Here is a 16,893-nt window from a genome sequence, read left to right as displayed (position 1 = left end):
AACACATACCCCAGTTTTGCCTCCAAAAAAACTCTAGTGTCTTCTGCATTGCAAACTGTTTTTTAACTGAGTAATGAACTCTCTGTATAAGCACACTGGAAAATCCTGTGCGTTTCAGAAGGTAGGCCATTGTTGGTGAATGCCCAAAAGGATCAATTGCCCAAGCAGACTTTGGTTTTACTCCTGTTGACAAAAGAAAAGAGCAAGAAGGGAAGAAATTTTTACTTATTCATTCAAAGAAAGCTATAACAATGTATAAAATCAGAGCACCACAGATAAAATTTCCAAGAAGATAAATTAAAAAAAAAGATTAGTATCACACCTCCTGCAGAACAAACTCTGGAATTAACAAGCTAGAATTAACAGGCAAACAAATAACAAAAGCAAAACAAAAAAACGCCTTGGAGGCCAGGTATTTTGTTTAACTGCATAAAAAAACCCTAAGAATACTACTCTATATTGGTACACTATTTCAATTGTCTTTACGTGGTGTCATGATGAAAAACAGCTCCTTTTTTCACTTTAAGTAGTTTACAGATGTTACGCTTGGAAAGGAAAGCTGAAAGAAAACTAAAGGATGGAGTTGGATTGGTATTTCAGCTTTCTGAATTTTCACTGTAATTTTAGTACCATATACCTTTGTTGATTTTGGAACTAACTTTTCTTCTTTTGATTTATTTGGTTGCCAATCATTAGAATAAGATTAACTAATATTGTCTTTTTCCTGAAGTTCATACTAGCAAATAAAGATGCTGTATCTAACTCTTTTTAAACTGATTCTTCAATGTGGTTCCTTAGCCCCACTGTTACTGTTTTACCAAAAAAACAATAAGTAGTGCTCATCTTTAGGCCTTTCCTCCTCTCCCATCTCTTAATTACATCAAGCTGTGTTTATGGAAATTGCAATCTAAGAAAGACATAGTGAAAAAGCTTTTCAAAATAATTTAAGTTAATTGGATGAAGTAATGTTAAATTATTATTAAAATCACTGTACAAATACTTTCTGTATAAAAAGAGTTATTGAACTTTATCTTATTGAACTTATTGAAATTTATCTTGACTTACAGAAATCAACAAAAAAACCCATCCCAAAGCCATGGAACCATTTCAGTCAATAGTACTGCAGTCAGTAATTCCTCAAAATTTTAAAAGTGAACGAGACTTTTTTTTTTTTTTTTACTTTTTTTATTAACATAGTTACATTTTAGATCAAGCCACATACCAAGGTTCTTTTCTAGCCATTGATGGCCTTCTATCAGTTGGTCAATTAATGAAAAGTAGTGAGAAGAGGCTTCATCAGGCATGACCCATCCTCCTGTTACTATTTCAAACTGACCATCTTCCATTAACCTGAAAAATACGTAATTTGTGTTCAAAATCTTGCATACAAAAAATACACTCTTAAAAATATTGTTCTTAACACCCATTAGATATTTAGCAGGGACATGATGCCAAAATCTAAACTGCTTGTTCTGCTTCCATCACTGGATTATGTTTTTTAAACTGAACAGGGAAACAATGAATAGATGGAAAGTTGTTTGTAATGCCTCTATGCAACAGAAACTACCAGCTCTACTGCATGTGCCACAACATTTGGTATTCAAAAACAAGAAAAACAGTCTCCAGTACAGCTTCTGTCTTACATCTCTTTCCCCTGGAGAAAGGACTCAGTTCCTTAGTGACTATTATTGTTTTCTAAGGGATCTTTTTCAAGCCAAAAACCAACAGCTGTGCTATAATACAGATGTATTGTACATACATTTTTAAATAGTTTTCTCTGTCATGCCCAAGATTTCCAGCATTACTTAACCTTTGTGGCTATGAGGCTCTCCAGGCCTTAATTTATACTGCAACCCACGCAATTTGAAAGGGGTTTGAGAAAAGAGATCACAGAGATAAGCTAAGAATTGTTGGATCCTGTCTTAAACCAAAGTAAAAAAAAAGATCACAAAATAAAACAAAAAATAAATAAATTGAAAATTCTAAAATATAGATCCTTACTTCAAGATTAGCTAAGCAGTATGCTTCTTGTTTCCATGTCTAGGCAAACCTTTTGAATTATTATTTTAAAAAGAACTTAGAAAAACAATGATGTAGACTATGTATTACCTTGCAATTTAAGCAGCTGCATAGTTATAAAAAACACACAAAACATTTACATACCCAAAAAACTTATTTTATAGCTGCATTAAAACTGAAGAAAAAATTACCATACAAAAAATAGCTAATACAAGAGATTTTTTTATTCCATTGCCAAAACTTCAGTGTGACCTCAAATATAAAGCTTATTCTCACAACTCCTTTACAATTTGAATGACATCTTCATGGTTGTACATGGAAATTTTTAGTCCATTTTTTCAGCAACTCGGTAATATGGTTTCACTTCTCTAAATAGATTTTTATTTTGTAGCTGGAAAATGACAAACTAAGCCCAGAAAATCAGAACTTGAGTAAGCTGGTTATTCAAGCAATTCTGCATTATAACAACTGAAATCTCAAGTTTACAGTGTAGTCAAATACACAGTTTCAGAACATGCCACATGGAACCTAAGAAATAGTTCAGTGTTCAAACCTTTTAATGGCATCCTTTTTTTGGCTATCTATTCCATCCCACCATTTTGAAAAGTAAGAAATTTCAGACCACATAAATTTCCTTCGGTTGTCTTCTTGCAGTTTTATAACCATATTATTTAAGATATGCTGTGTCTGATCTCTGAAGTAATCATCAAAAGTTTTCAACCAACCTAAGAAAAAAAAAAAAAAAGAAAGTTGCTTTCAACTGTATTAAGAGACCTGTCAAGTTCTCACTACCCACAATACCCACAAAAAGTGAAACATTTTCTTAAGCTGAACTTTACATGCTGTGGACAGTTTGAAGTGCTAAAATCTCAATAAGTTTGTTCTTACAAAGTTTAGATGTTTTAATTCTTTAACAAATAAATATATGGAATATTAGATTTTCTACTTTGACCCATAGTGCACTCGGGTTTAAAAAACTGTGGATTGTGGACTGGTGTTTTTAAGCACAAATTAAGTAGTTGAAAAGGAAGATGTGCATATCTGCAAAGTGATCTTCCTTGAGAACTCTGGCGGGGGTTCCTCATCTGGAGATCATATAACCAATTAATCTTTTTCAAAGCTCATTTACTTTTTGACAAATCAAATATGTATCTTCCTGATGTTCACATAAAAAGATCAACATGTAGAAGGCCAAAGATTTGAGGCTTTTTACCAGGAACTTCTTTTGCGAGAGACAATGTCATGCTAGCACACAACAATTAGGGGATGAGCTAATACTATCCTATGTTTGTCCTATATAGAAATATAGTAATAAATTATTTTAGCATATTTTTATATTGCAGCAATAAAAGCAAACTTATACTGACTTCTTACCCTTACACATTCTTGAAAAACTTAATAAACCAACCTAAATAAAGAAGCACAGAGATAAATTAAAAAGCAGCTGGCATAAAAATACATATTGATGTAGGAAGAGGAGTGTTATGATTAGAGGTAATTTTGTTTTAATATATTCCATTTACTAAACTGTGGAGGAAGGGTATACATGGTTAATTTACCAAACTTAACACACTTCAGAAAGTTCTACAGAATATTTACATGTATTAATGGAATTAGTTGCAAGCCAAGAAAGTCATCTGAAATGTAATTACCATGCAACTGACAGAACTGAGTATTTCCAGTTCAAAAAGACAACAATTACAGAATCAGAGAATGGTTTGGGTTGGGAAGCCCCATCCAGCCTAGCCCTCAACACTTCCAGGGATGGGGCATCCACAACTTCACTGGACGAAGTGTTCCAGTGTCTCATCACCCTCACACTAAAAAATTTCTTCCTAAAGTCTAACATAAATCTCCCCTCCTCCAGTTTTAATCCATTCCTTGTTGTCCTCTTGCTATAAACCCTTGTAAAAAGCCCCTCCCCAGCTTTCCTGTAGAATTCCTTCAGATTCTGGAAGACTGCTACGAGGTCTCCATGGAGCCTTCTTTATGTTGAACAACCCCACCTCTCTCAGCATGTCTCCATAGCAGAGGCACTCCAGCCCTCGGATCATCTTCACTGCCCTCCTTGGGACTTCCTCCAGAAGCTCCATGTCCTCCTTCTGCTGGGGACTCCAGACTAGACACAGTACTCCATGGGAGGTCTCATGAGAGCTGACTAGAGGGAGAATTACCTCCCTCAACCTGCTGGCCATGCTTCTTTTGATGCAACCCAGGACACAATTGGCTTTCTGGACTGCAAGTGCACGTTGTCGGCTCATGTTGAGCTTCTCATCAACCAACATCCTCAAGTCATTCTCCTGAGGGCTGCTTTCTATCCATTCCCCACCCAACCTGCAATTGTACTTGGGACTGCCCCACCTCAGTTGCAGAACTTTGTACTTGCCCTTAATAAACTTAATGATTTTGGCATAGGCCCACTTTTCCAGCCTGTCATAGTCCCTCTGGATGGCCTCCCTTCCTTCCAGCACGTTGGCCACAAAACACAGCTTGGTGCTGTCAGCAAAGCTGCTGAGGGCACACTCAAATGCACTTGGACGCTCAATTAGACATCGACCAGTTGACCACAACTCTTCGAGTGTGACCATCCATCCAGTTCCTTAACCACCTAGTGGTCCATTCATTGAATCCAGGTCTTTCTAATTTAGAGATGAGAATGTAATGCAGGAAAATGCTGAATGCTTTGCCTATGTCCAGGTAGACTATGTCAGTTAGTCTCCCTTTGTCCACTGACACTGTGACCCCATCGTAAAAGGCCACATAAAAGGTAAGATTTGTCCCTGGTGAAGCCATGCTGGTCGCCACCAAATATCTCATAATTTTTTATATGCATTAGCAGAGCCTTCAAGAAGATCTGCTCCATGATTTTGCTGGGCACAGAGGTGTGACTGAGTGGCTTGTAGTTCCCCAGTTCTTATTATTTTCTTTTATGAAAACAGGAACTTCACCACCACCACTTTTCAAATACAATGGAAGGCAGATTTCCAATTCCATCCACCAGTTCACTCAGCCACACATGGATTTTGTCAGGCCCCATGAAATTGCGCAGTTTGATGTTCTTTAGATGGTCTTGAAGCAGCTCTTCTTCTACAGTGGGTGGATGTTCCTTCTGCCAGTCCCTGCCTTTGCATTCTGTAACCTTGCTGGTGAAGGCTGAAGAGAAGTAGTCACTTAATACGTCAGCCTGCATGACCAGTTCTCCTGTCTTTTTTCTGGATGGGGGATTATATTGTCCCTAGTCTTCCTTTCATCAGTGATGTACCTGTAGAGGCTTTTCTTGTTGTCCTTGATGTCCCTGGACAGATTTCATTCCATCAGCAATTTTACTTTCCTAACCTGATCCCTGGATGCTCAGACAATTTCTCTGTATTCCTCCCAGTCCTTGCTTCCACACTCTCTAGACTTTCTTCTTACATCTAAGTGTGTCCAGGAGCTCTTTATTCATCCATGCAGGTCTCCTGGCATTATTAATCTGCATTCCTCTTTCCTGGAATGCACTGCCCCTGAGCTTGGAAGAGGTGATCTTGAATATTAACCAGCTTTCTTGGGCTCCTCTCTCCTCCAGGGGTGGTACTCTTATCAAGCAGATCCCTGAGGAGGCCTGTCTGCTCTCTTGAAGTCCAGGGTAGTGAGCTTGCTTTGCACGTTCTTTGTTGCCGTAAGGATCCTGAATTCCACATTTTCATTGTCACTGCAGCCAAAGATGCCCTTAAGCTTCATGTTGTCCACCAGCCCATTCTTGTTGGTAAGAACAAGATCCAGCATAGGACCTTTTCTCATTGGCTTCTCTACCACTTGGAGAAAGAAACTGTCATCAGTGCACTCCAGGAACCTTCTGGGTTTCCAGAGCATCTATTGCCAGCACTGGCCTCAAAGCTGTTGCAGTGGGATGGACTGAGGATCTCCTACCCCAGCAACTCTAACTTAAAGCCCTCTTTACTAAATTGGCAAGCCTATGGACAAAGATGCACTCCCCTTTCTCTGAGAGATGCACCCCACTAGCCCCTAGGAGAACAGGTTTGCCAAAGCTAGTCCCATGGTCTTAGCAGTTGAAGCCCTGGCTGTGGCAGCATGCCTGTAAACGTTTACTGATCATGCTCAATTTAACTGGCCATTTCAATCCCCTTCCCTTTGACCAGAAGGACTGATAAGAAGACTATCTGCAACTGCTCCCAGGTCTCTGCAATCCTTCTTCATGGTCTTCAGATTGCTCCTGGCTGTATCACTGGTGCCCACATGAAACAGTTGAAGCAGGTATTAAAAGTCAGCGGTACCTAACAGTTTGGTAGTCTTTTGGTGACAACCTTGATGGGAGTCTCCAGTAAGCAGAACTCTCTACAGAGTGTGTCAGGTCAGCAAATGAGTGCATTCATACCTCTCAGAAGCAGGTCTCTTAACACGATCACCCATTGCTTTTCCTTGGTTGCAATAGCTGTTACATGGTGAGACAATAACTGGTTGTTATACAGCTGCCTTACTCAGCTACAGCAACTTAACTAGTGCAACGTGTTTTTCTACTTCAATCTGAAGTACTGTGAAATGGCTCCCTCAGGCTTTGAGAGACATTTCTTCCTTTTGCTGGTTTTTACCTTTGAAATCTTACATTCCTCTTCATTATTGACATCCCTCCTTCTATATGTGCCTGTGGCCACAAGCTGTGGGTTCACTGCAGTCTGCCCCTGGACCCATCTACCTCTTTCTCTCTCTCCCTGATACTATGTAGCTCAGCCATCTGGTTGCAGGAGGTCCTCCACCTGGGCATCTTTTTCAGGCAAGTTTGCTACCTATCCCTGCCCCATATGAGATGTCTAGGCACTTCGCAGAGGCTGAAGGGACAATTCCCGTAACTTCTCCCTTTGATAGCTCTGTGTGGGTAGAGGTGCCAGTTACAACCAGAACGGATGGTGCAAACCCCAGACACAGAGCTGCATCTTAGCTCTCCATCAAGTGCTTCCCATACCTAGTCCAACTGCCTGATCAGAGCTTATAGAAAGTTAAAAGCTGGTTATTAAGGGCATTGTCCAAATGCCTCTTCAACATTGACATACTAAGGGCATTGGCCACCTCTCTAAGAAGCCTGTTCCAGTGTTTGACCACAGTTTCAGTACAGCAATGTTTCCTAATGTTAAGTCTGAACCTCCCTTGACACAACTCTGAGCCATTTCCCATCACTGGATATCAGGGAGAAGAGATCAGCAGCTGCTTCTCCACTTGTCCTCAGCAAGCTGGAGAGCAATGATGTTGTCCCTCCATCTCCTTTTATCCAAACTAAACAAACTCAATGTCCTCAGCACTCCTCATAGGACATGCCTTCCAGCCCTCTCACCAGCTTTTCCCTCCTCCAGATCCATTCAAGGAACTTCATGTCCTGCTTAAATTGTGGGGCCCAGAATCGCACACAGTCCTCAAGGTGAAGCCACACCAATGCTGAGACAATGCCCTCTTTTTCCTGGATGATCATACTGCATTTAACTCACCTCAGGATGTAGGTTGCCATCCTGGCTGCCAGGGCATACTGCTGGCTCCTACTGAGCCTACTGACAACCAGCAAGCAACCCCCAAACCCTCTCTGCAGGGCTGTTCTCCAGACACTCCTCTGCCAATTAATTCTTTTGTCCAGAGTTACTCCATTGTAGGTTCAAAATCTGGCATTTTTTCCTGTTAAATTTAATGCCATTAATAGCTCTTAACCTCATGACTTACAGAGGTTGCTCAATTCTGCCCAGAACCATAAAGATTTTTTCACAAATTATCAAAAGCTGAACAGAACAATTAATACATTAGTTTACAATTGCTAGCTGTAAATCTATTACTACAGACTACCATATTAAATTTCTTATTTTACATCTCAATCCCAAATACCACATAAGAATCTAATATAACTCAAGTTCATTCTTACCCTTAGCCACAAACTAGGACTTTGTTCCCAAGTCAAAATAAAAGGTTTACCAGTGTATTTACATCAGGAAACTTGCAATAAAAATACAGCTGACATATAAAAGAAGCATAATAACTTAAAGCTGGAATTACCAAAATATGCGAATAGCAGCACATCAATATGCTAATAGCACTACACATGAAAAAATATGGCATTAGTAACTTTGTAGATTCAGCAATATTCATAAAAAATCGCTTATTTTAAGATTTAGAATATAAACAACCATTTTAAATTTAGAAATCTTACATTATTGTTATATGATGTCAAAACTAAATAGAGCAAACACAAGTTAATATTTTACAGATGTTTCTAAAATAAACTTCAGTGCTAATTTTACCAAAAAGATGTATCTTCAATAAAGATGAATGGCTCATTGCCCAAGTTTCCTGAGAAAAACTGATGTCTCTCAGGTAAGGCTATTTCAAAATTAAAACTAAAAGCAGTCAAAGAATGTTTTTTGTTTGACATAATATAAACCAGAATAAGATAGGAAGCCACCTGGGACATCTCTGTGTTAAAGCACTCAGTCTGCCTGAGAAGATAAATAGAAGATGAGTCCCTTGTTCCTCAAAAATATTGTTTGAAATAGTTAAGTAGAAGCAGAGACACCAATATTAAAAAGATTTAAAAGTGTATTTACTTTTCCAATGTCATACTTTAACTTTTAAAAGATCTCTGCTCAGTGGACCACAAGAATCACTTCATATTTATCACATTTAATTTCACAAGCATACCTAAGAACTCAACTGACTGCACATTCCACCAAAAGTAAAATGTCATGAACCATGAAGTACTTCAAAACTTATAATTACACTTTTTATGTCTAAGACTTAGACAATGCAAATTCTCTTTCTGCTTTGTGTATCAAATCTGCTTCACTCGTAACCAAGATAAGAAGAAAATTTTTACTGATTTGCAATTAAAAGTGTGCTGTCTATAACAGTCCTCTCAATATTCAGTGTAACTGCCTTGATTTTTTTTTCCAGACAAAAAAGAAAACTTTCACTAAGTCACCTCATACACAACACAGAAATAAAGTTAGCCAAGAATCGAACACAAACTTCTGTAATTCAGCATGCCAAGAGAAGCTGATGTTAGCTCTCTAGTTTTCCATACTACTCCTAAATCTCATCTTCCTCTATAATAAAAAAAGCAGGTGTTCGCTATTCAATATGTATCTTCTAGTCTTCACACTTTTTTTTTAGAAAACAATGTATAATGCTGCAGTTTACAAAAAGGGAAACAAAATAGAAAACTACTAGAAAAGCAGTAGTGACTGTGATTTGTTTTATCTTCCTATTATAACACAACATGAACACTAAACAGTAAACTTTCAATTTACAGTCCAAAACTTCTAAAGCTAAAGTTTTCAGATGTCACTCAAACAGCCTCTTTTCTTTTCTGCTTCAGCTTGTTCTCGTATTTTGGTGGGTCAGACAACAGTCATACTCCACTCCATGGTGTATTAACAGCATCAAATTTTTATGCTTAAGTTTTATTTTATCTTAACACTGCGATTAACAGTATACACTTTATCTGTCTGGGAAGCTTCATAATTCTGGTGACTCAAACTTTTTTTGGAGGGGATGGAAGGGGGCGGGGTGTTTGGGTTTTTTGGTGGTGTGGCTGTATTTTATTTGGGGCTTCTGGTTTGTTGTTTGGGTAGTGGCTGCAGGAGTGTTTGCCTGGGGTTTTTTTTACTTATTTCTTTGGGAGGTTTTGGGGAGGTTTTTTGAGGTTTTTTTTATGTTTGGTTAGTTTTTTTAAACACGAACCAAGAACAGAAATCTGACAGAAGAATGCCATACACAGAAATTGCTTCTAGACCTGGAGAAAACAATCTTGCTATTTGACCTTCCAAAAAAAGACATTAATTTCCAGCACTACTGCAAATACATAGTGAAGCTCATGGCATTTCTCTCTGACTGAGCTTCGTAACTTGCCATCTTAATTTCAAGGCTAATAAGAGATGTGGCAATCTTCCCAACATTTTTACTATTTTTGGGACCTTTCTCATAGGAGCAATATAGAGCTATTCAGTCTGCTAGGCCCAAATCCAAAAATCTGGAGGCTCTGGTGAAGCCTCCTCAAGGATAACCTGATATTGATAGCCTTTGGTATAGGACAGCTGAGCCAACAACAGCCTCAAGACTGCATGACTCGCTTGGCATACAGTGAGGGAGAATGTAACTTGTAGTGGCAGTTGTTTGAGTCTACCAAATAATCTTGATGCAAAAAGGGGTCCAGTGACTTCAATATCCCACTTTCTTAGAATATGAGTGTTCAGTGGGCCATTTTTGGTAAGAAGAACTAGTGGTACAGGATGAGTCAAACACTAGACTAAGGCACTCAACACCAAAGTCTGTCAGACGTAGAAGGTGTTGACTATAAAAAATTCACCACAGCTGATTATAGAAGGCAAGACAAGAATCCAGATGTGAAGAAGAATGTAGGTTAGAGATCAGAGGTTAGCTCCAAAGAGTTCTTCTAGAATGGCAACGGAACCTGGTTAATTCTGCATAGAGTTGTGACGCAACAGGCCAGGCATCACAGAGTCAATAAGCCAAACATACTCTGTTTTGGAGGACAGGTACAGAAGGACTGTAAATAAAATACACTGGATTTTTTTAAAGAATAAAACCAAAATTACTAAAACCTGTAGGTGGAAAAAAAAGCCCAAACCAGTGCCAGAACACTGAGCTCCTACCGAGCCTCGTTAATTGAACGGACATCAGTGAAGTTTCTGCAGGGCTCTTCTCAGCTCCCCTCAGGACATTCCTCTGCAGCTCCCAAGGCTTGTGCTCCTGTAGTGCAACCTCAGCCTGCACTGTGCAGGCAGTCTATGTTCAATCCAGCTAAAATAATCTCAGGACAGATGTGACTCTAGGCAACTGGCACATAGCAGGATGCTAACTGCCTTCCCCCAATTAGGATAGGATCCTACTGGTTTAAGCAGAAAGAAGAGAGAGAGGTAAAATCCATACCCATTATAATAAGAACTAAGAGAATGATAAGTTCGGTACATTCCTTTAGGATAGTTCCATTAGACGACTGCAGAGACTTCTAGGAAAGTTTTCAGAACAAACAGAGAGGAAATTAATGGACACAGGTTTAAAGACAGTTCTGCAAGAAGGCAGATCAAGGTTTATACCATCATTATTTTCTCTGAATATTTTTACTATGTCCATACTTAATATTTTAGCTGTCCTAACTGGACAGTTCCTCCAAATTCCAGTGCTCATTTTCTTTGAAAATGCTAAATGCAAAGAAAAGCCACTTATGTTAAAACTACTGTTATCTCACCTCACTCAGAACCACAGTACTTCAAACGAATTAAATTGTAAGTGTAGTAAAGTTTACACAGTAGTAAAGTTTAAAATTGCTGACATTGTGGCTTTCCACAAAAACAAGAAGCTTCATCACCTTATGATCAGTATCCACGTACCAGGAGTACACCATAGCAGTACAATTCACTGCTTTTTGGTGTATTTGGAAGAAGTGAAATTATGTAAGTATACTAGAGATTTCAGTTTAAATCCAGACTTTATATTACTCCACTAGAGATTGGGAGTGCACACAAAACAGTACAGCAAGTCAAACCTAAATAGAAATAGCAATATATTTCTTAACTCAAAAGCCTCTTGATACCCAAATCAATTAAAATATTACCTGGGTCATTATGTGAGTGAGGCACAACAAAAACTTGAAGCGGTTCACTGTCCCATTCATTTTCATTATATGTGATATCAAATCCTTGTTTCCACACACCACCATCTGGATTATCGAAAGGAAGAATGTCGTAGACATCTAGCATCTAAGAAAAGAGGAAATGGCATATAAAACACTCACAAAGACAGTTCTGATACTAAAGCTACCTTCATAAAAAGTGGATCAAGCTTGTTCATTGCACAGAGAAAGACGAAGTGTCAAGGAATAGAAAACTGGCAAATGCCAGCAAGTTTCAAGTCACCCTGGAACACCCAAGATACCTGGCAGGAAAAGGAGAATTTGGTATGTTCTGAGCAAAAGGAAATTCAAGAGATAAACATGAGGATTAAGAGCTCGAAGTCACAAAAATCATGACAGCTCACAATGGCATTGGGGCAGGAGGGCAGGCAGAGGATTATACACAATAGCACAACATACTAAATAAGGGAATGCAGAAGATGTGGACAAACTAAGGAAGCTCTAAGAAAACATGACAACATGCGAGATTGTGGCAGAAGTCGAAGTCACAAAACGGGAACTGAAAGAAACTATGAAGGAAAAAATATTCACAGCTATAGAGTCAACTGCTTTAACAAAACTCTATTTACTGTTGCTCAGTACACCAGTTATACAAAGATGGACATATTTAACTCATCAATGCAAATAAGAATGTTACAGGTAAATAAAGCAATTCTAGATTTACTTAAACAAGTTCCTATGAACTGTAGATACCAGCAGATACCTTCAAAGAAAATCTTCAAATGTGAATTCAGACTAAAGTTACCGCATCCAACTCTTTTTTTCTTTTTAATGTTCTTATCTGCTTTTAGAAAAGAAGGCAGACTTTATGAGCATGAACTACTATCTGGACAAGCCTTTTATTTGGACTACAGTTTAATGTAAACATTAGTTTAGTTCTAACCCCATGTTAAAATACGGCCTACAGGAGTAATTTACTACATGAACATCACAAGAGTGAAAAATTTGGAGTTGTACAACTGTTTCTGTCTTTATACAAAACTTCAGAAAAATACAGATTTCTGAAACAAACATCTAAGTACAAAAGTTTAGGTCTTGTGTTGGATCGACCTCAGCTGGCTGCCAAACAGCCAAGCAGCTGCTCTCTCACTACCCCCCTCCTCAACACCAAAGGGAGAGAAATAAGATAAAAAAGCTCAAGGGTCAATCAAGATAATGATAGAATGATTACTTACCAAATACCAACACAGACAAAACAGACCCAAATTAGAGAACATTAATTTACTGCCAATTAAAACAGAGCTGGATGGTGAGAAACAAACACAAAACTAAAATACCTTCTCCCCATCTCTCTCAGTTCAACTTCACTCCTTCATTCCCAACTTCTCTATGGCCCCTACTCCAAGTGGCACACGGGTAGAGGGGCTGCAGTGAGTACATAATGGTTCCTCTCAACTGCTCCCTCCTCCTCAAAGTTTTTGGTAGGTCAGAATGGGGTCCCTTCAACAAGCTGAAGTCCTTCATGATCTGCGGTAGCACAGGATCCTCTGCACAGGCTACAGTCCTTCAGAAACGTCTCGAGTGTGACTCCCTGCGGGCCACACGGTTCTCTCTGAAAGTATCTAGCTGCTCTGGTATGGGCTCCTCCCTGGGCTGCAGGGAAATACCTGCTCCATCGTAGTCTCCCCCACCTCTTCAAGTGGCTGAAGCATCTTCTTCCCTTCCTCCTTCAATAACCTTGGTGTTTACAAGGTTGTTTCTTCCACTTTTTTTTTTTTTCTCCTTACACCACACTCACATGTGGCACTTTCCCGCTTCTTATAACAGTCTCCCAGAGATGCCACCACCCTTGCTGATGGAGAGCTCAGCCACATCCTGCACTTGGTCTGTTTTGGAGCTGGCTGGAGCAGCTGTGTCCAGCATGAGGCAGCAGTGACCTCTCCTTACAGACTTAATCCCTGAAGCCAACACCTGGGCACTTGCACCCAGTACATTCTAACCTTACCTCTGTGAAACACATATTTAAGAACATCATATTTAAGAACAATCAATCAATAGAATATATATTTATCACACACTCTTCACAAACTTCAGTTCTGCCTACAAAAAAAAATTCCCACACCAAAATCAGACAACAATGAAAAATTTAAAATTTTACACAAACAAAAATCCTACATCCTTTCTCTGTATTACAACAGCAAAATAATTTTGATAGCTATTTCACTCTGGCAACGTCCAATCCAAGCTCTGGCCACAACCATTCTCAATTACTGGTCCTTTTCTCACATTCCTCAAGCCCCAGCTTGGTTGCAAAAAAGGACTGCAGTGGGTGAACCCTGGTTCAGTTGGCTTATGCTACCAAACACCAACCCAGCCAAGCTCAACCCACCACAGGTCTTTCATTAGCTTAAAAGACATAGTAAGTAATGTTAGATGGGAATGCAAACCACTGCAATCCTAGAAATAGCAGAGCCTCAGCTAGGTTTACAATGTCCATATACCAGATAACTAAAGCTTGTCTGAGATCTGGTCACATCACTACTTCACAAGGATTGCTTCCACATTTGAACAACACTGTTTAATGGAAAGCAAAGGTGAAATACTGGCACATCTATGCACTCTGTATGGCCAGCTTGAAGGGACCAAATAAGGTTTACAATGAAAAGTATCCTAATGCCATATTTTCTTGCTTTTCTGAAATGTGATTTTGGGAAACTAGTTTTTCTGTGAAATGCAACCTTCTGGAGAAAATTAAATATAGTCTGCAAATTTGTCAGCTACCAATGAGTGACCTTGAGACTGATAAGGTCTTAACATTTTAACCATGAAAACATATTAAAAAGCAACAATTCATGGAATTGTCCACATTTCTGTGATTTTTTCTCATAGATGAAGCCTGAATTTCACAAGCAGCTTTCTGCAGTCTGCGAGATACTAATTTTTATAGTTCGTAACATAATTTTCCCCTAACATCTATTACATTACAGTTATCTTAAACCATGCTCCTGTGATTACAAGCTTAAGAGCTAAAAACTGTAATTCAAGAAACAGATCTCGGAATCTTAAATCAACAGGTTTCGGAAATAACTGGCACAATTACTTGATCCATCATCTAGAGGGTTTTTTGCCAGCCAGGGGTGTGGATGCAAAATGTTTTGGAGGAACTGTCAAAGATTGCCCAACTTGCAGACTACTGCCCTTTATCAATGACAACATCAGTCGCAACCCAGACTGCATGAAAAGTGACTGTAGAGCCCTAGGGTTAGCAATCAAGGTCACAGACACTCAGACTGTAACTTCTTCAAATTCCATCAGTGAAGGGTGGGGTGTGACACAAGGACAACGTGACAATAAAGGTCAACAATAGGCCTCAGAGCTGGTGTTGGCAACAGGTTTTGCGTTTCTGTGACTATGGGACTCTGCAGATCTGTGTCTGCTTAAGAGAGAAGAGATCCAAGTGAGGCAAAGGCATCTTTGCCAGGAGGATTGCTGAACTGTAAAGCAAAGTTTTTAGCTTGGAATAAAGGGGAAGGGAGAGAGTTATCAGCAGTCTTGTGGGGGAGAGACTAATGGAAGTAATGTGACATGAAAGGATTTTATAAATAAACAAACAAACAAATAGATTAATCAACAAAACACAGCTCAAGAAGGGTAACTGACAGCATTTGCATGTAAACGAGGAGGTGACTACAAGACACAAATATAGAGAAATTAAAAAAAAAAACTTGTGGGAAATCAGCATGCTTAGGTGTCTCTCAAAGTATGCAAACCATGAGGAATAAAAAGGATGAATTAAGAGACCTGTGCACACTTACATGCCTGTGATTTTGTCAGGATTATGGTGGCATGAGTAATAACTGTAAAGTTCCAACAGAGGGATATGAGGTTTTGAGGAAAGACAGATCAGAAAGACAAGGAGACACGCAATTCGCCTTTATGTGAGAGCATAATTGGTGTGCATGGAGCTCTGCTGGCAGAAGGATGAAAAGCCACCTGAGATGAAAAAGCAGATCAGTATGGTGACATCGTAGTGGATGTCTGCTATAGGTCATCTGACCAGAAACAATAAAAGGATGAGGGTCTCCACAGAAAGGTTACATGCTGCAAGTGAAAAAAGGGTTCCAAGTTATCTAGTCAGTAACAAGCAAAAAAGGCTATAGACAAATATTTCCCTGACTTGTATTAATTTCATTTCTAAGTATAAGATACAGATATAGTAAGCAAGGACTTCGCAAAAAACAGCAGAGAAATGGAAACTGAAAAACCATGCTGTCTCTCCATTATGGCTGCTTCAGAAGATAGGTTGTTACAAGCTTTTCAAGTAAAACATTTGAAAATTTATCAGTTCTCTGTTTTCTATACAAGTTTATTCTTTCTCTACATTGCTGGACTCAAAGTGCTAAAATACTATGTGTCAGTAAACATCACAGCATTTACCCCAGTGAACACTAAAGTACTGTACAGAAGAAATACCAGTATAGCTTGTCCCTCTTTAGGCCACCTTTTTAAAGAGTAATTAATGTCTCATTTTTAAAAGGAGCAACATTACCAAGTAAATGTTAGATGCTTCAGTAGTTGAAATGGGTAAGAGAGGAGACATTTCACCATATTAGTTAAAAGACATGCCAGCTCAGCGTGACAGCTGTTGAGAATTCTCTCTTTTCTGAGCACAAATTCCAGATGTTTCTTGACCTACTGACCTAAAAAAGAATCACTTCATAACCATATTTAATGCAGAGTTCTTAATTTTGTTGGTTTTCTTACCTAGCCTCATTTTTATCTTTTGAAAAAAGTACGCATTAGTCTTCTATTTAATTTGCATTATATTAATTCTCAATTCAGTGTTATTTTTCAGTGGCCAGCTCTACTATAATTTCCTACCTACTTACAAACAACACAAGTAACAAGGTGTAGAATTTCTTGATTTACAATTCCTCCATGAAAAAAGCCTTTAGGTATTCTATGCAATAATCTTTTGGGTCTCACATTATTAGTAATTTGTTTTCTTTGATTTATGCAAAGAAAATACATTTCTCTGAGTAGCAAGCCCTGGTAATATTTCTCACTGAAATAACACAAGGGTTTTTAATCCATATTTTAAAGCATTCTCAGTCTGGTTTCTCTATTATGGGAGGGTATAATGAACTCTCATAATTTATCCAGTGAAGCCTCTTTTGCCTTCATTCTCACAGTGATATTTAGCCAAACACTATGTCTCACCTATATAAGTACTTACTTCTTTTTAGTCT

General features: G+C 38.7%; 1 protein-coding gene across 1 annotated transcript in view; it reads right to left on the bottom strand.

The window, feature by feature from the left end:
- Positions 1 to 16,893, bottom strand: part of MAN2A1 (mannosidase, alpha, class 2A, member 1) — a 79,244-nt gene that overhangs the window by 57,396 nt on the left and 4,955 nt on the right. Inside the window, exons 3-6 of the mRNA XM_010007234.1 lie at positions 11,627 to 11,771; positions 2,573 to 2,744; positions 1,223 to 1,350; positions 10 to 183 (exon numbers count right to left, since the gene is read on the bottom strand). Of these exons, the coding sequence (XP_010005536.1) occupies positions 10 to 183; positions 1,223 to 1,350; positions 2,573 to 2,744; positions 11,627 to 11,771 (619 nt within the window). The remainder of the gene's footprint in view (positions 1 to 9; positions 184 to 1,222; positions 1,351 to 2,572; positions 2,745 to 11,626; positions 11,772 to 16,893) is intronic.

The sequence above is a fragment of the Chaetura pelagica genome, unplaced genomic scaffold (genome assembly GCF_000747805.2).
Source record: "Chaetura pelagica isolate M959 unplaced genomic scaffold, ChaPel_1.0 scaffold40, whole genome shotgun sequence".
NCBI classification, from domain to species: Eukaryota; Metazoa; Chordata; class Aves; order Apodiformes; family Apodidae; genus Chaetura; species Chaetura pelagica.
Note: the sequence above shows the minus strand (reverse complement) of the source record. Positions and strands in the feature narration are given on the sequence as shown.